At 42.8% G+C, this 20,768-nt stretch overlaps 1 protein-coding gene across 1 annotated transcript in view; it reads left to right on the forward strand.

Annotated features, from left to right (window-relative positions):
* JPH2 (junctophilin 2) overlaps positions 1-20,768 on the forward strand; it is a 567,238-nt gene that overhangs the window by 499,084 nt on the left and 47,386 nt on the right. The window contains exons 4-5 of the mRNA XM_069651313.1: positions 8,459-9,486; positions 18,269-18,366. Coding sequence (XP_069507414.1) covers positions 8,459-9,486; positions 18,269-18,349 — 1,109 coding nt within the window. The 3' untranslated portion in view covers positions 18,350-18,366. The remainder of the gene's footprint in view (positions 1-8,458; positions 9,487-18,268; positions 18,367-20,768) is intronic.

Raw genomic sequence — 20,768 nt, forward strand, 5'->3', positions numbered from 1 at the left:
TTCAATGGGGACTTACCGGTGTAGTCCGACCTTTGCGGGACCGCTAAGTCCCCATTGAAAAATCCATTCCCCATTCCCATTTCAGCCCCCATAGGGCTCAATGGGAATGGGGAAGTAGCTAAAAACGGTACTGCAATTATCTCTGAAGTCCCTTAAAGGGTCCCATCCTTAACACCTGGTCAGACAAGGAAGGGACCCGCTAAGGGACCTTGTAGTAGGGCGGTAAGGGATTACCAGCACCAGTCTCCTTACCGGTGTCCAGTATCCCTTACCGCTCTACTCGGAATGAGGCCCAAAGTGTCTGCATTGTGGCCCTTAGTGTTTGCTGATGGTAGCTCAACTCTTTCAAAAAATGACTCAAATCGTCTAGCACCCCTACATTCTGATGTGTGGTCCTATGAGACCATTTCAGGATGTATAAAAACAATCAATAGAAACAGCAAACAAAGAAGCAGACAACATCAGGTAAGCATCATCCCAAATAACAGTGCTGTGGTTAGAAAAAAGAATGCAGAGAGTACAGAGGCCAGCTCTACCAAAGACAAACTGCCCAGCAGAGAACAGGCTTGATGGCACCTCTCGGATCGCCCTCGACCAAACATCCTCATTAGGTCATTAGGCACAGCAGTTAGACGAGAAACAAACACGTTATTAGAACATCTGCACAAGAGGTGACGTTCAAGAGATGATTTAAGAACTAACAAATCTTGCAATAGAAAGTGGAAGTGGGGAATAGCCATTACAAATAACAAAGTATGTACATCAAAGAAGGAATCACTGAGAAAATCAAACTTTTCTATAAGAGCAAGTCCTGAAAATACCATTGACAATTCCTGGCTGTATGTCTTGAGAACTGTTGCTTCTGCTTTCTCTTGGCGATTTTACGTGCTCTCCTGCCACCCTCAGTTTGACACTATTTCTCAGTTTCTCATATATGCTTTATATTATATATATATATATATATATATATATATATATATATATATATTCAGTAAAAAATTATCTCATGATATTTATCCCAATTATCCTTGACAGTTTTTGGTGAGCATTATAAGAATCCCTTGTACAGAGTTTTTATGAAAAGTAAATGCACATGTGATGTCATCAGTGATGTCATCAATGACATTTGTGATGTAATCTTTGATGTCCTGGGTGTTAGTGTTAGCAGTGCACGGTGGCGCGAGTTATGGTTGCTTATGTTACCATAACTGCCGAATTTCAGGAGTTTTTCGGTTTTACTTTGAACCATAACGTCCCTTTAACAAAGTTTTTTCACTGAATTTCATAGGTTTTTAGTAGCGCAACTTAACCATAACATCCCTTTTACAAAGTTTTTTTACTGAATTTCATAGGTTTTTAGTAGCACAACTTAACCATAATATCCCTGACTTCATATACATGTAACATAGAACATACTAACCCCCTCGTAGTGATTTTCATGTCCGCGGACTACTGCCATGTCCGCGGACATATCGAAAATCTGAGCTTGGTGAATGTAAATTTAAATAGTGTGCCCCATTTCCCCTTTGAAGTTGGCTCCGAAAAGAGCTGGTTTTTTTTGTTTTTTTTACAGATGCTTGACAGACACCTGTTATTTTGTATTTTTTTTCTTGGTTTTTTTTCTTACTTTACTCCTAAAATCTTCACATAACCTTCTCCAAAGCAACCCTTACATTCCAAAATAGAAAGTCATTTCCCGTAAAAAATAAAGAAATGCCATCTTCTTTAAAAGTAACAGCATTACTGGCATCAATATTCTCATTATTACAAAAGAACATACCAGCTCTAAGCATGAAGGCACACATGCCTCAGTTGATGACACACCTAGCAATGTTTTGCTGAGGACAAAAAACTGAACTATTGTCCCATATTGCCCTAGGTAGTAATCCAGAAAAAATTACTTTCGCATTTGGAAGGATCGTCATTACGGCTTGAACCAAGCGTTCCAAATCAGCCAACAAAGTAGGGGCACTGATGTTGCCCAAATGGAAAGCACCATAGTGCAAAACTACCACATGCGGACTGTTCATCGTGGCCATATCCTCACAAACTTGTACAATTCCCTGTACATTGCAATCAGGCACAGTGCTCCACACCACCTCCACTCCTTTCACATCAAAGTTCTTTGCAACATGCCTGCATTAAGCGTACTGTTGTAAACCATACACAAACATATCTCAAAGCACCAACACCCTGACTTTCTCTACTTCTGCCATCTTCACCACACACAGTCTCTTTCAACACAAATCCACAACCTCGACATCTGATTGGCTGATCCGTACAGTCTTCTTTCCATGTTGGATTTCCTTGAAAAACCCGCGGTGTCAGCGGACGGCGTCCACTTTACTCTCTGTGCCATTCCCTCATTGCATACAGCTAAGCAATCACACAATACGAATAACGTCCTCAGAACACCCTCATTTTATGAATTTTTCGAACATTTCAGGACAATTATCATTTCATTATTCAACATATTAACATTACAAATATTATACTTTCATCTTGTACTTTGCACACAGTGCTATGTTTCTCCATTAGTAGCTCAGTATATTAGATAGAATCCCATAATACAATGCTATTTATATCAATGCATCATTCAAAGCACTAATAACGGTATGATATTTATTGCAATATCCTTGACACTTTTTTTGCAACATTATAATAAAAATCCCTAGTACACAAATTCCATGAAAACTACATACACATGTGATGTCATCAGTGATTTCATCAATGACATTTGCGATGTCATCTTTAATGTCCTGGGTGTTAGTCTTAGCAGTGCACGGTGGTGGCGCAAGTTATTTTTCATAGCTTACCATAACTTGCGATTTTCAGGGGTCTTTCGGCTGTACTTAGAACCATAACGTCCCTTAAACAAACTTTTTTTAATATCACGCAAACAATATACAAACATGGCGTGCAAAAAACAACTTCTACAGATGGCTTTACACAGAATGTTGCAAAGTAAGAATTTATGCTCGTTCACAGTGAAGGTCAGCTGCTTCCATTTTTTTCTTGGGCCCCGGAGAGGCTCACGAAGCGGACTATAAGGTTGTAATGTGTTTTGACCTTGACAGACAGAGATTGTGATGAAAGACTTCTCTTGAAGGAGTGTTGCTAAAATGTAAGAGAAGATAAAGATGAAATTTCTGAAACGAAACCACTTTTATATATTATATCACTATGCGAAAGATCGTTCGCACACGCAGAGTCGTATTTTGGGACTGCACCACTCGTAGACAATGGAAACTGTAATTGTACTGTAAGTAACCCTTTAGATTATTTTATACCAAATATAATTACAATAGCGTAGCATTAAAGACCGCTCAAGTTGAACTTGTTCGTTGAAAGTGGCATAATGTTTTCTACCGCGCACTATCACCGCCGAATTGATCCCCTGTCGTTTAGAGGGCTCTGAAAAAGGCAGACGACACAGGGTGGGTTAATAGAAATAATTTAACCGGTCTATAGGCGGTCAAGCGCTCTACTCGCTGTGCCACTTCACTGTAGCCTGTCAAGTGGCACAGCGAGTACAATGCTCGCTTTGACATCCGTGCACAGCTTGCTAACGCAAGTTCGAATCCCGGCAAGGCCAAACTCAGCCTTTCATCCTTCCGTGGTCGATAAATGAGCACCACACACCGTGGTTAATAATAAGCACTGCTTAGATACCTCACGGTTCTTAGCGATATATGAATGGGAAAATATTATTATTTTATTATTAACATACTCCGTTGCACTATCTTTGATAGCAAATAGTTTCAAACCCTAATAAATAAAATGATGATTTTTAATGAAGATCGGCTGGTGAGACTAATTTATGTTTTTTAAAACAGGTATGTGGCCCCATTTTGCCTATGTCACGATTTACAGACTCCAGCGGATGGGGTCTTCAACTGCCAGGTGCAGGTCCAAATATGCAACTTCATGACCCTCACCATTTTATGGGACAATCGCCAAGGACCAATATGCCCTTACGCAGTACTAGCGGCTACAAACAACATACCAACCAATAGGGTGGTCTAATGGCTCGTTGTTGGAGCAACCTTTCCGATTATCAGAGCGACCATTTACTGCTTTTATCATAAACCAACAGCCTATCTAGCGCAAAGGAACAAGGCGTGGCTCCAAATAAACTTTTGCTGATCGACAGCAGAGACAATAGCAAATCGCTGAATATTCACTAAACATTTCACGTGAAATAAATGTACTTTACCAAATGTACAATCCTGCTGTTTACTTTTAAACCAGAGTTTCATATTCCGAATTGTGGCGCACTGAGTTGTAAACTGATCTAACACCCTCTGTACTGCAAAGGAACATCGCGTGCCTCAACATGAACTTTTGCGGATCGGCAACAAAGACAAATGCAAATTGCTGAATATTCTCTAAACATTTGATGTCAAATAAATGTACTTTACAAAATGTACAATCTTGCTGTTTGCTTTTAAATCACTGTTTCATATTCCGAATTGTGGCGCGCTGTGCTGTGACATAATATGTGTTGTCTTCCGGATTCTGTGTAAAGTCACTTAGGACTGCAGAGAACTGGACACGGTTGATGACACACCCTGTAACGTCACGGAGAGAGGCGGGGAATATGAATGCTTTGATAATATCAGGCTTAGGGGCGGGAGATATGATTTAGTGTCGCAAAAGCAAGTCAGCCAGGTCAATAGCGCCAGTCATAGGATTATCACATAATGTCGGCGCACACCAGCCGGATTTATCGTTTCTTTAGTGGACAAAAAGTCGGTTGACGCCCATAGGAAATTGTACTGTTAGCAGACAAAAGGAGTGGGCTTAAAACACTTTCACCCTGACAACGAACAATACAAACAACGTTCTCAGAACACCCCCATTTTGTGTAATTGCAACCATTTCGGGACACCGCGAGTGTTCTTAGAACACATTCAACTAGACAGATTACAATACGGACAGCGTCCTGAGGACACCCCCAGTTTGTGTATTTACGAACAATTAAGTACACCGCGAGTGTTCATACCTCATTTTTACCTTCCTTGTGAACAAAAATGACACATACTCCGTCCTCTAAACACCCCACCATTTAATTTATTTACAAAATGTCAGAACAGCCGTGTTCTCCGCGGACAAATCAAACGCAACAAAAACATCCAGCACATAAATAAACAAAACATTGAACCTATCTCATACTCCCCCACCCTCCCCAAACACTCTTACACACCAACACACGGCACTAAATACAATTTTTTATCCACGTTTCACCGCGCTGTACGCGGTCGACGGCGAATACAAGATGGCGAGCGCCACAGAAAATCTGACACGCTCCACGCCCCTCGCATGTCTGTGGACATGACACAAGGCCATGGGCCAATCGGGATGCTGTCCACGGAGCGAACAGGGAAGTCCATCCGCAAAGCGAACACAGATATCACTAATTTTTTTGCCTTACATTTTGGTCATTTTTAAAAAAACTACTGAACCGATTTACACCAAATTTGCAAAAGCACACTTTCGGGACCAGGCCGCCGCTCCTGCCGCAAATTTGGTGTAAATCCGTCCAGCGGTTCGGGCTGTAGCCGTGCGCAAAGTTTTTTCCCATTCAGTCTATGGGAAAAAAAAAAGTTTTGGGGACCCCCCCTATAACTTTTCCCCCCCGGGACGAATTCTCACCAAACTTTGCAAAACAATTCAGAGTGGGCCATATACTTTTTTTTGCAAAGTTTGGTGAGGATTCGTCCAGGGGGAGCGAAGTTATAAGCCGCCCAAAAAGTGCTCTTCCTATGGAAACAGCAACTTAACCATAACTACACAGCCACTATTGTGGCTGTGTAATATATATATATATATATATATATATATATATATATATATATATATATATATATATACATTGATCTGTCTCTCCACACTTACTCTCCTGCATGTAATACAATAAGGAAAAGGGTGTAAGGATTTGGGAAAAACGCTTAAAGTTCCAATTGTTTCTTAAAATGGCCTTTTATTAAAAAAGAAAAATTGAATATAAAAAAGAGAGCATTTGAAAACATTTCTTAAAAACTGCTTCAATATTTTTGATAAAAGGCATTGATCCAAAAGGTTATGACTAATGTTGCTGGTTGCTTAGCTCAAATATTGGCTGATTCTGAGTTCACCCAAGTGAATGTAAACCTGTCATCCACAGTGAAGGCGAAGAGGGTTCTGGGAGATTTGATTGAGATTAAATATATTATTTGTGATATTATTATATATAAACATTGTAAATGGTACATGAATGTTTGTGTTTGGAAAACATTATATATATATATAGATATATATATATATAGATATAGATATAAATATATATACAATTGTATTTATTCTTGAAATACTTGCATACTTGTTTTCTTATGAGGCACTTCTTTACACCTTAATATTGCTAATTCCAATATCTGTACTTAGCAACCTTAACATATCTACACAAAACAAAAACAACTTCAAATTATCAGATTTAGACAGATTTGCTTATCTACAATTACAGTAATGGATCATAAAAAGATATATTATACATGGTAGTGCAGGTTGACAAGTGATTGTCCTTTGTGCCCCAAGGTGGCACACACATATATTTGATGTCTCCATATGATCTGGAATGTGTTCTTTCAATAGATGAAAAAAGGAAGTGTTCTGTTTGTATACCTTCCTCTTTAAATTACAAAATGGCTTTGTTGTAGAGTTTACGAAACATAGTATATACATCCAATAAGATGATAGTGCTTCTTAATGGTAACACAAAATGTAATAATAATAGGAAGTAACATGACTGGCATTCTTGTTTGGGAAGTAAGCTTTAAGAGTTAATCAGGTCAGGAAGTATTGCCTCTGCTTTCATTTCATATCTTGAAAAGTAAATGCAACCTAAAGCATTAGGGAATAAATAGGTGTAAAGTTCTCCCACATGCATTATTTTATTTAAATATGGATGAATATTTATGTCAGGGTAAGCGGTCTAGATCTTATAGAAAGATTTACAGATTTTTACTTTGATTTCCTTGATACAATTGATGCATTAGGTATTTCACGGACTGAAGTATTAGATACTAGTTCAACAAAAGAAAAATGTTCTGGGATTTGCTCTTAATTGTCAAGATACAGCTTAGACTTATATTTAAGAATCATTCAGTAGGGAAAAAAGTTGATGTTTGATTTTTTTACTTTGGAAAATATGTAAGATGTAAAATTAATCTCTCTAGAAACCACCTGGTTTTGTGTGGAGGATATGTCCTCCACATATGTCCTCCACACAAAACCATTACAGCATGGAATGATTACCAGATGCAGTATATACTTATCCCCATGGAGCCCGGTGAGACTTCAAAATGGAGAAAAACTGAAGGGTCTGCATGACTCTTAATCAAGTGGACCCTTCCCATTACCAGCAGCATGTGCATGTGGTAACAATATTTCTGTTTGGTGGTATTACTCGAGCTAATACCACCAAACTCTTAATGAATCCCTTGGTTTATCATTCCTACCTAATCTTAGTGAATGCAATAGAAAGAGATAACCTGCATATCAGCACATAGATTACAATTACCTCTGTCCAGTGCAAGTTAATTTCTCATGCAGTTGTTAATTGTCACCATAAAGCCTGTTACTTTGCCCTTGTAAAGCAATTCATTGTTTAATGGACTCAACTGTTTACATAAATGGAGAACCTTATAACATGGGAACAAAAAGCATTCTGTAAGAAGCAGATCAAGTATGTTTATTGATATCTGGTTTCGATGTATTCATTCCATGACAATGTGTACTAAGAACTTTCATGATCGGTGACTTTCATTTGCTATTACGAAAAAATACATTTCCTTTCTGTTACATTTGTACATTTGGTTCAGACACTTTTAGATAAACAAAACGTTATTTTTTACTTCATTAGATAAATATAAGGTACGTAGGTACTACGTATAACCACACTTCCAGTGAGAAGGGGGCACTGATTTGATCTGAAGGATCAGGGGATGGAATAATCCTCAAAGGAAAATTGGCTTGACAAATGCTTTCATGTTCATGTCATTTAATTGATCAAATGCATATCACATTGTAAAAATAAGAGCACCCTGTATGTTCTCCTATTGCGTATTCTGTTGATCATGGTAGAGAGGACACCAAAAACATATTTCCCACTGTTTTCTGCTTGAACCAGGAGTGTGACACAATGCCTAATTTCCCAAACTACACTTGAACGCTTAATCCTCATAACTAAAATTACAATTTCACACTGCAATCTAAAAGAATCTTCAATTTATGTAAATTAACATATCCAACATTATGTGTTTTATTGATACTGATTTGAAATATTTCAGTTGCAGTTGGTAAACAAGGTATGATTACAGCATACAAGATGTGAATATTGTTTCTTGTTCTATGAACACAAAAAATATCATGGGGTGTGATCTGCTTTGAAGACTATAACCATATTGTTTGCTTTGTTTAGGGCCAGAATACCAGAAAAGAAAGCTGCTTCAGGAAATCATGGAAAATGCTGAGAGTGAGAGTATAGAAAATACAGAACCTGAACCACCCAAGAATGAGGCACCACAGCCAACTCCTCAAGAAAGTCCACAGCTCCATGAAAAGAATTCTTCACCACGTGAAACAACTCCAGTTCGAACACCAACTCCCACAGGCACACCCCCTTCAATAAAAAGGACAAGGCAGAATTCAAAAAAGGAAGGATTTCCCAACCCAGGTAATTGGAATGGAGAGCAGAATAGGAGCGGAAGCCAGTCAAGAAGTCCTTCTGGCAGTAGATCTGCAACACCGTCAGCAGCAGCTAATAGTAAATTGCCCTCCTATAGCCAGTACGAGACGCAGACTAAGGCTCTTCAAAGGCTAGATCAATTGGATGCCGAGTATGTTAAAGGGTATCATAGTTATGCTGTGCGGACCTCTCCACCAGTGACTCCTCTATTACACTACAATGAACAACCATTCCCTGATTCAAAATCATCTTCTAAACAACCAACACCAGAACCAGTAGCTGTTATTGCAGTCAATGAGCATGAAACTGAATCCCGTGAAAAGAAATCTCTACCTTTTTCTCACCTAGATCAGGAACCACTAAAACCTGCTGTTCATAAGAAGAAATCAGAACCCAAAGAAGAGCACAAGCCTGAACCGAAAGCTGAATCCAAACCTGAGCCACATATAGAAGTAAAGCAAATGCCCAAGTTCCAGCACAAAGCTGAGCCAAAACATGAATCTAAAGCTGAAGTTAGGCCTGAGGTCAAGGTTGAACCAAAAATAGAGACCAAAGCTATACAGAAGATTGAGCCAAAGACCATACAAAAGGCTGAAACTAAGGTAATCCAAAAACCTGAACCTAAGGCTCTACAGAAACCTGAACCAAAAGCTGCTCCAAAGCCAGAATCCAAGGCACTACAGAAATATGAACATAAACCGCTTTCTAAAAAGGGTCAACTTTCTGGAAGCAAAGTAAAGGTAGTGGAAAAGATTGATGAGGTGAGATTTGTCATGGAACTTAAAAGTACTTGCTTGCAAAAGATGTTTCACAACATTTGAATCTTGTTTTTTTAAATGTCTGTAACCTCATTTTCAGCAATTTGTCTTAAAATCAGTAGGGTGATATTTAGAATCTTCATGAAATTAATGATAGGGTAGTTGCATAAATCAAAAGGTCAAATATGATGTCAATCACCTTTCTGCATTTAGTGCACTTTATAACATTTTCTAGAAAATACAAATTGTTTTCAACATATATTTTAATAATATACTATATTATCTAGTAGACTTGCTTAAAACATTACTGGACTGATCATTCCTATTCTAGACAACTCTATCATCAATTGATATTTATTGCAGAATTCCATATGATACTATGTACAATAAATGTGATACTAAAGAACACATTAAGGGTTATTTAATTCCAGTATAATACAAACAATAAAGTTAAATAATGGAACTTAGGGTATTCTAAACTCAGGAAGTATTATCATGTTTCACATAGAATGTACAAGGGTTGGTTGCTTTCCAATCACTACAGAGTCCCGCAAATCCCTCATACCTTCACAGATCTAACTTTGTGGGTGTGCATGTAAATCACACATTCACCCAGAGGTCTACAGTTGTTTAATAACAGATGTGTGTTGTTTCCCAACACAGTAGTACTCATTTTTATCAACCTCAGAAGGCTTAAGGGCTAAATAAAACAGCTGGGATTTTGACCCTAGGACCATGAATGAATCCTGGTATTGAATACTTGAATACAATAAGTGACAGGCCCAGAAATGTTAAGAACAGCACAACAGTACTCATCAGGGTTCTCTCCATAGTCATTTTCTGAATTAATATTTGTTTACTTAAAGAAATATGTTGTATTACTCTTAACATGATTTAAGGTAATTGTGTTTGAACAAGGTTTATCTTATATTTAGATCCTAGCAATTGTGGCATTAACCGATGTATAGACAAGGTGCCTATACCTACCACTTAGGGACTCTTTTCTGGTTTGGAGGTGCATTCGAAAAGTGGTAGTAACAGTATTACCACCACCTTTACAACACTGCCAAATTCAGTTTCTAAATAAATGTTTGTAAAAAACACTTGGTTTTGTGTGGAGGAAATTTCAGCATGTGCTGTGGGGTAATCACCAGATGCGGTAATTCCAGTATGGCTTCATATGCATTCTATATGGAGTTAAATGGGATAACTGAAGGGTCATCATAACTCGAAATCAGTATTTCCAAAGCCAATACTGCCAAACTCTAAATGAGCCCATATATTGTTACCACTATGGGGTTCCAGTAGAAGTCTTGTGGGGACAGTTGTTGCACACAACCCATTATTGCCCCAAGAAAGCCAGGGAACTTCATAAACATGAATATAATTATGTGTTATGTTGCCAAGCACACATTTACTGTTTCAACAGTAAGTACAAACATTGTTTGCACCTTGTACAATAACTTGCACATAAGTAATTACAATGCCAGTGTGTAGCTAGTGCCATTATTTAACACATTTGTCAAAAAAGAGAGACAACTGTGGTCTTCATGATGGCATGGCTTCGCTTTTTCAATGCGTGTTGAGTTAAAATAACTCTTCATCAGGGAATTATATCTTAGCTTCAATATCAGAAAGAGCACTGCTGTGCTCCTTAATGTACAATTTAATCTGATTGCTGGGCTGGTCCAAGGCTCTCAGTGGATGCAGCTGTGATAATGTCACTTGGCGCAATGGCAACATTCTGCCATCGCGCATGTATTGAAATAAATGGTGTGGTCTCATGACATGGCAGTGCGGGCCAGGAGCCCAAGATGAAGAGTCCAGTGTCCGTGTTCCTCAGTTAAGGTACTGGGGGCAAGGCCTTCCCACGGGAGTCCTGGGGGTTATCTAACCATCACTTTGGCAACAAGGATGCAGCTGGCAGGGGGAAGGTGCTCCAATGCAACATTTTTGCTTCGTTAGCTCGATCCGATGCATGCCAGAGGCATTAACTCTTGCGGGGAAAACAACCACTGCCATTTTAAGTTCCAACTTTAGCGGCTTCACTCGTGGAATGCTTGTGTGCCGTGAGGGCAATTTCTGGGCTAAAACAAAGCATGAAAGCCACAGGGGCCACAACAGGGCAAGAGAGGCCCTTTAAAACAAATTGCATTTCTTGCTCCATCGCAAAACATACTGTGCTGACACCTGACACTTCACCCACCATCCTGAGGTGGTCTGGAAGGGCCGACGTACCAAGTGGTACACATGCAGGGGGTCTAAGAAGCGTGCCTATGGGTGCAAACCGTGACTTTCGATCACAAAAAAGGTGCCAGTACAGTTTTGCTACCACCAAAGTGTGCCAGAGGCAGCAGACTGTGGGCTTCGATCAAGTAGGAGGTGCCGGTGCAGGTTGCCGCCATCAGTGAAGCAGGAGACCCCCAAGATGCAGCAGGGGCCCCGCAAGCAAGAAAGGCCCCATGCCAACAAGGTACACTGGCCCAAGAAATCCCTTGTAGCTGGGGCCAAATGGCTGCTCTGGATCGAGAAGCTAGACATGTACTTTAAGGCAACGGGCGAAACAGATGACGAAGCCAAGGTTGCAACCCTCATTTACTCAGCCGGGTCGGAGGTTCACAGGATGTTCAAGTCCCTTGCTCCCGTTAACAACTCCTACCAGGCTGCCAAGGATTGTCTCAAAGAACATTTCATGCCACCAGCAAACCAAAACTTTGAGAGGTTCATCATGTGCAGTGAGAAACAGAGAGAGGAGGAATCCCTCGACTAGTTCTACGGCATGCTTCGTCACCTGGCAAGTACATGTGATTGGGAGAATGAGGATGGTATGGTTAGAAACCAGTTAATGCAAGGGTGCAGCTCAAGAAAACTGTGCGAAAGGTTCTATGTGAGCCTGGGCTGTCGCTGGCTCAAATTCTAGAAATGGGGAGGTCATATGAACTGACAGACAGCCGCGCCATGTAAAGGGATGTTGCGATAGATCACTAAAAGTGGAGGACGGATGCGTCATAGGGTGGCCGCACAAAATACTGGCCTGTCGAGGCCAAGATGGCCGCCAAGGAGATCCGAGACACCGCAGTCATGCCCCAAATGTGGCTATGACTTTCCACATGCAGGGAAATGCCCAGTGAAAAGGAGAGTATGCAGATGATGTGGAGCGGCTGGACATTTTGCGAGATGTGCAGAGCCCACACACCAATCACTGTTCCCAGGTGGCCCAGCAGAACACCCATTGACACACCGTGGCAGCAGAAACAAGTGGCGAATGTAGAACAAGGTATGGCAGGTCTGGACCTGGCAGAAGAGGAGGAAGAGGAGGAAGAGATATGCTTTATCTCGAGTAATAATTCTCTCAAAAAGTAGTGGAAGTATCCCATGTGCACAGTGGCCGCAGGGGGAACAATGACACCTGTACTTGTGGACACTGGAGTATCAGTGTGCGTGCTGATAACCCGCCACTTTGATTCATTACCGGGGCCCCTGACACTTGCGAAGGCACGAGCCAAAATATTTTCGTTTGGGGGGACTCAACCGTTATTCCTCAGAGGCACGTTTGTGACCAAAGTTGCCCATGCGGGAAAAGAAATTCGAGCAAAATTCTTTGTCACTGACATCAGCACGCACTCTCTATTGAGCTGTGCGGCAGCGGAGACCCTTGGCATTGTACACCTCACCCTCACTGTATATGCCGAGAATATAAATGAGGTTCTTGAGAGGTTTGCAACAGTATTTCAAGGTGTTGGTAAATTAAAGAGCGAGCCTGTTAACCTGCATATAGATGAGACTATACGCCCCAATGGCACTAAAGTATCGCCGAATACCGTTTCACCTCAGACAACAGGTGGAAAGTGAACTACAAAATCTGGTCAGCATGGACATCATAGAACGGGGGAGGGTCCCATTGTTGTGGCTATCAAGCAGAAGCAACCCGAATCTGTCCATATTTCTGATTAATCTGGAATTAGTAGTTCACATCTGGGCCAACTTGAAATCTTGGAATGGAAGGAATCTGCTCAGCTCCTTCTGTAAAATAAACTGGGTAGAAAAAAGTAGAGCTATTTTGCCCATTGAATCTGGGCAGCAATGTGATTCATAGTTTGCGTCTGGAAACAATATGAGGCTGCCCAATCTTGCAATCAAGCGCGAGAGACACATCACACCTACTCTGGATGATGTGGCTGGAGAGTTGCAAGGGGCAAGAGTATTTTCAAAACTAGACCTGCAGTCCGGATACCATCAGCTGGAGCTACACCCGGACTCGCATTATATCACGCCCTTCACGACCCACCAAGGGTTGTACCAGTACAAACGTCTAAGCTTCCGAGTCTCCTCCGCAGCTGAAGTCTTTCAAAATGTCATCTGCAGGGTTTCATCTGGTCTTGAAGGAGTCATAAACCTAAGCGACCACATCCTGGTCGATGCCACGTCAGAAGCCAAACACATGGTTTGCCATGAGAGCATTGAGTTCTTTGGATTCGTCTTTCACGAGAAAGGAATCTCCCACAAAAGATCAGACATATCCAGCAGGCAAAACCACCAGGGAATGTGTCAGAGGTCAGGAGATTCCTAGGGATGGTGACCTACTGGGGTAGATTTATATCCAATGTGATGACCCTCTTCGAACCCCTCCGGATGCTGACAAGGAAAGAAAAGGACTGGGAGTGGTCCGACAACGAACAGAAAGCCTTCTAGACCATCAAAAAGGCACTCACAGGGAAAGAATCGATGGCATTCTTCGACCCGAGGAGGGAGTCTGAAATCATCGTAGACGCCAGTCGGGTCGGTCTAGGAGCAGTTCTCTCACAGCCAGATGCCCAAGGAGAGATGAGGGTAATTGCCTATCCCAGGAAGGCACTCACCAGCATGGAACAACGATACTCCCAGATTGAGAGGGAAGCGTTGGCGGTCCTATAGGGATGCCAGCACTTTTGGATGTACATACTGGGAAAACCCATCATGGTAGTAACTGATCATAAACTGTTACTCCCTATCATGGTGGGGTCATCGTCTAAGACACCCCCAGGATTGAACGTTGGATGCTGGCCCTGATTGAGTATGGGGTAGTGCTGACCTACAGACCAGGAGCCGACAATACCGCAAACTACTTATCGCGAAACCCAAGAAGCAGTGGGGAACAAGAGGAAACAGCACCTGTGGACGTTGAAGAGAATGTCCGTCTGGGGGTGGGTGCAGCAAAACCCTTGGCCCTTACCATTGAGAAAGTGGCAGATACCCTGAGAGAGGATGAGTGCTTTCAGGTAATCGAGAGATGCAGCAAGATATGGAGCAGCTGTGGTGAGTCAGGCATGAACTGTCGGCAACAGGCAATGGATTGCTACTACGAGGCCACCAGATAGTGATTCCGCACGCACTGGTAGAAAAGGTACTGGAGTTAGCACACTGCGGCCATCAGGGAACTGCAAAAACTAAAGCACGACTATGACCAAAGGTCTGGTTCCCGGGTTTGGAAGCAAAAGTAGATGCCCAAGTCATTTCCAACTGTCTTTGGTGTTAAGCGACCTCACCAGCCAACAGGGAACTGAAGATTGAGCCCATCCCCAGGAGTGACCAACCATGGGATGTTGTCCACGTCGACTTTGGGTCCACGGGAAGAGGGATGTACTTCCTGGTAATGGTAGACCAATGGTCCAGATACCCAGAGGTCGAGCTGGTGGAGTCCACCTCATGTGAGTAGATCATACAGGTCATGGAGAAAATATTTGCTACATATGGTTTCCCCAGAGTTACCTGCTTGGACAATGGACCGCCTTTTCATGGGGGAAACGTTGCAGAATTCATGGTGAACTGTGGAATTGCACACAGGAGAGTGACACCAGGATGGCCTTGGGCCAATGGAGAGACCGAACGCTTTATGCAAACACTAAAGAAAGTATTTTGCATATTGCAAGGACAGGGAAACGAGTTGAGGAGAACTCTTTATCAGTTCCTAAGAAAGTACAGAGCCACACCTCACCAATCAACAGGGATGCCCCCAGCAGAAGCACTCTTCCGGAGATGCCCATGAGGTCTCCTCCTGGAGGCAGTAGGTCAGCCGGCAGGTATCATTGATGATGATAAGACGTCGGAAGACCGAATAACTCATAATGAGGAGAAAACATTTGCTGACACCTTAAACCACCAGAAATAGAGGTGGGTGACACTGTACTGGTGTGAAACCGTTATCCCGACGGGAAATTGTCCCTCACTTACGAGCCCTCTCCCGTGGGAGTGGTGCAAGTCTAAGTGTCTATGGTGACTGCCGCCGACCAGAGAGGGACAGCGACTCGGAGCTCTAGTTTGTTTAGAAAGTTGGGAGGGAGAGAAGGGCTGAGAGAACGAGCGGGAGAAGGTTCCCCGGCCGGAACCATCAGCGTGGAGTGAACACCTGAAGGGAGCGGGGAAGATGAAAAACCCACACCAGGCGGAGCTGAAGGAGAGGCCAGAGATGCACCGACAGGAGAAAGATACCCCAGCTGAGAGGGCAGGAAATGCCCAGTGCGATTCCGAGACTATATGATGGGTGGCCAGGCCTGAAAGGACCAAGCCACCTACTATTGCCCACATTGGGCCCACCACTGTATGATATGTTACCATGTTCAAGTCTGTCATGTCGACATTGACCATATCTGAAAAGTTCTGTATAGTTTTTGTTACGAAAAAGGAGGAATGTGATAATTTCACGTGGCGCAACGGCAACGTTCTACCATTGCACATGTATTGAATTAAAGGGGGCAGTCCCACGACACGGCAGTGCCTGCCGGGAGCCCGAGATGAAGAGTCCTGTGTCCGTGTTCCTCATTTAAGGTACTGGGGGCAAGGCCTTCCCACGGGCGTCCCGGGGCTTATCCAACCATCACAGCAGCAAGGGCATTCTGTACATTAAGATGTGACGCTATACGTGGTGCACTGAATGGAATCAAATAAAAGCTATACATTCTATTAGAAGAAGGCTGCCATGAGAGAATTGAAAGGGATTGTGTAGTAAGGCACATTTCGCTTTCTATGGCATCGAAATGGTTGTAGCTACCAGTCTTGATGGTGGAGAGCTGCAGAGGCTCAGATGAAGAGGGGGAATATTTTGGGAATAGGCTCTAGAGGGTGGGTGTAGAGTGGGGGGAAAGGGGTGGGAGTGATAGGGGGTCTTGCGTCTTTACAGCAAACCAGGTTCCGAGAGTATGGGGCCTTGTAGTGGTGAATACAGCCAGGTTTCTTGCACCTCATTGGCTGTGCGCACCAAACAGGGTGTCATTGTAATGTGGGAAAGGTTGCCGTCTGTTGGTGATCTGAGTTTGAAGGACAGTATTTCATCCTTTGGCAGCTTATTTAGGTACTGATAATCCTTTCCTCTATCGGTAGCTTCTATAGAGTTGTACAGCAGGTGCAATATGATTGTGTCTTCTTTATCTGAAGACAAGACTTGCTGCTCTGTTTTGGACCAGTTGCAGTTGTCTAAGATTCTTCCTGGGCAATTATACATCTTTATTACAGTTTCAGTAATAGCAACTCTGTAGATACGGTGAAGAAGCATTCCCCCTTAGGAAGAGCACCTTTTGAGAGGCTAATACGATTGTTGTGGTCTGATTAATCTGGAATTAGTAGTTCACATCTGGGCCAACTTGAAATCTTGGAATGGAAGGAATCTGCTCAGCTCCTTCTGTAAAATAAACTGGGTAGAAAAAAGTAGAGCTATTTTGCCCATTGAGTCTGGGCAGCAATGTGATTCATAGTTTGCGTCTGGAAGCCATTTTGGATCTACAAGGGTCAAGTTTAAAATGTAGAGATTCATAACCTTTTTGAAAGGGGCAAATAGCAGCTACCTGTGGCATGTCCTGACAGAGATATGGGTAAGTAAATACTCCATGGGGAGACATTTGCCAATCTGATGGTGGGGGCCTCGGATACAGGAGCTGGGTGCATGAACATGCTGTTGCTGTCTTTGCTCCATATAGGAAAATGCAATATTTGGTTGCGTAAATTACCACTCAAATAAAAAACAAGTTTGTTTTACGATTGCGACCTCGTGTCTGTCATTGTGGCAAATACCTGGTGCCTTTTTGTGGCAATGTTGTATTCTCTACGATGAGGTAAACTCCACTGAAATTGACACTCAAATACAATGGGTCAATGAAAAAAATCAATGACCCAAAAATATTCATGAGTAATTTTTATGGATGAGAAAGTGCCCCCTCCTCACCCTCTGAAATCACCCATGTTGCCCCGCAATTTTTCCCATGCCAGCCCCGCACCCTAAGAATGATTTAAAAGGTTGTCTATTTCCATCACAAGGGTCCTCGATAAACATGCACATTTCACATGTCTTTCCAGGCTCTAGTAGGGCAGTAGAAAATGTAATTTACCATGTGGGGGGGGGGGGGGATCAGCCTGACCTCCCTCACAGGGCCCTATGCTTATACCCCTGTGTGACCTCTGGAGGAATTTCAAAAGTTGGGGTGACCGTTAACCACTGCACATTCTTATGATTTGTATTATTTCTCAAGTAGTTTGCACAGCACTCGGATTCAAGGACACACTTTGTCCTTTGTCCTAGTACAAACGTATGGATGATTGAAGAGCTGTTTAAAAAGATATTGAATCGCTTTCAGACAACGCCAAGTGGTAATGAATGATAAATAGCTCGCCTCATTCATGGGCACATGCGTTCTGATCGCTATTCGCCACTCAGGTACTCCATCTTGTTCAACACAATTGCTGAGGTTGTGTTTCTATGAATTGTATCAAAATGTCTAACAAATGATAACCTTTACCTTAATTCTTTTTATTTCAGGGACCTAATACAATCATCATCTGCATGGTCATTTTATTGAACATTGGTCTTTCCATCTTATTCGTACATTTTCTGACATGATGCACTCTTTGAATGAGGTAAGATAGACACATTATATGTTCGTATTTTGTTTGATACATACTAACACTCGGAATTTGAAGAAGTCATTTAAAGTGGGCCTGGATGAACTGCCTAAATGTGTCTGGCAAGACCGTTGAGTCTCCTTGTGCAGATCCGTCATAGCTTACGAGTCCAAGCTTGCGAGTCCTAGCTTGCAAGTGTTCTCCCAGGTTTTTGATGCTCACATCTCAGTTCAAGTCTCAGGGACACTTGTCGATATTTTGTTCAGCCTATTGCAGGCCTAGAATATATTTAAAAAAAGGTGTGTGGCTCTTTAAAAGGTCAAGTTCACTTTCAGGTCCTTTGTGGGTTTTGTTAGGCTGTTAGGAAATGAGTAACACAGGTAAGGCTCATATTTGTAGGGTGTTCAGAGAATGTATACACGTTTTGAGAGCTTTGGGAGTTTTTTCGTTTGCTTAGTTTAATATTGTTTGAAGATCTTTTCGTGTAGGTGGGTTTTGTGCCCCCTTTGCCTCCTTAGTATTCATTGGTTGTTCAGTGTTATCACTTTCTCCTGTTCACCAGAAAAAAACTTTAAAAGGCTAGAACAATCTTTACAGCCCCCTTTCCCTTGCCCAAAAAAAACAGAAAAAAACACGATCAAATGAGGAGGTTGGGAGCCTTATGGTGTGTGTTGGTGCTGGCTCACAGGCATGGGCCACACAGCATTACCTGGCTTCCAGGTCAACAGGTGTGAATGATGCACGGGGGGGGGCACTAGAAGGTGGAAAAGTGGAGAAGGAGGTACAGCCATTGGGGAGGACTTGGCTGCAGAAGTAGTGGCGTCTGGGCAGGAAGGGCCTGTGGTGGAGGCCCAACAGTGGCGTTGAAGGTGGGACCTGTGGTAGAGGTCCCCATGAAGGCAGAGGAGTCAGTGCTTGTGGTTAAGCAGGACAGCATGGTGCAGATGGCAGTACAGGAAAAGGTTGTGGGAATGGTTCTCATATGGAAAGATGGGCAGTTATTGCAATCACCGAGGAGGGCAATTCAAGGATGGTTCCTATATGGTTGGGGCAATTGGAGAGGAGGAAAAGGTCTTGACAAAACATGACAAGTGTAGAAATAAGGTGCATCATGTTTGGGAGGAGTCTCAGGGACAGGACCAGCCTTTGGTAATTCCTCGGCAAGGCGTGCACCTGCCTGAGATGGAGGAGAGGGAGGCAGTAGAGAAGGAGGATAAGAATGAGCTTCACCCTGTGCCTGCCATTGCAGAAGAGTAATGCAGGCATAGGAGTCCATGGCAAGACTGGAGCGAAAATCAAAGACCTCTTCCTCCCTCGAACAGCCCTCGTGGCCCTGGGTGTGGCATTATTTTGGCCTGCCACTAGGGAAGACTTTGAGGGGTGATGAGTGTGAGCTCTTCTGCAAGTTAGGCAGCTGTAGCAAGAAAGTGAGGCAGGACAGTGCTGCAAGTCGTGTCCCTATGGATAGCAGCCATGTGAAATCACATTCACTGGTGATGCCGAAGACATGAGTGACCCACCAGTGACCCGGCTGCCACCAGACTGCCCACCAATGGTGGTGAGGATGTGGAAGCTAGCACTACACAGGGCCACGGTGCAGCAACATATCATCGTTGGACATTTTCTTCCAACCAGCAACACATGAACGCACCCACTCAGCGTTCCCAGTGCCAGTGGGTCAGGTGACTGAAGGCACCAGCATGCCCGTATTGCCTGCACCAACTCAGCAAGTGCATGGATGCAGAATCTGATGGACTGGATAATGAAACATTCAGAAATGTATTTATTGCATTGCCTGGTAATTGTCCTGTCTGGGAAATGTAATGCATGCATGAAGGTGGCAGCACTTTGTGGGAGACCCTGTGAAATTTAGGGGAGACTGCACAAGAGAGCCCATGAACTTTAGTGAGTGGCTTCACTCTGGGTTGGAGCTTAACTCTTTTAGGGGGTGTTTGCTCTCTGTAGGGGAGCCCATGATCTCTAGGGGGTGCTACACTCTGTGGGTAAACCTGCAACATTTAGGTGGTGGCTTTGCTCTGTGTGGAGCCCGAGAACCTTTGGCGAGAGGTCAGTTGTGGCAATAGTAGTACTCAAACACAGTACTGGAACAAAAAGTAATGGCAGTTTGTCATCAGCAAGTCAGCAACTGTTCAGAGACTCTCAGCCACTATTCCAGCTATATGTTTTCCAATCACATGCACCAATTTATTTGGTGTCTGGTATGTGCCAGATAGCAAGTTATCATTATAATAGGAGCTGGTGTGTTTGCGAAGGATAGCAGTCGTTCCATCGTCTTCTAAACTGAAATGCTCTTTTATTTTCATGAATGATAATTGGTCAACAACCCGTAGCACTGAGAAGCTTCTCCTGTAGCTAGAGACAACAGCCCAAGCCACACTAAACATGTTCTCTGGATT

Source organism: Ambystoma mexicanum, chromosome 3p (assembly GCF_040938575.1).
Source record: "Ambystoma mexicanum isolate Mex_15411 chromosome 3p, UKY_AmexF1_1, whole genome shotgun sequence".
NCBI lineage: Eukaryota > Metazoa > Chordata > Amphibia > Caudata > Ambystomatidae > Ambystoma > Ambystoma mexicanum.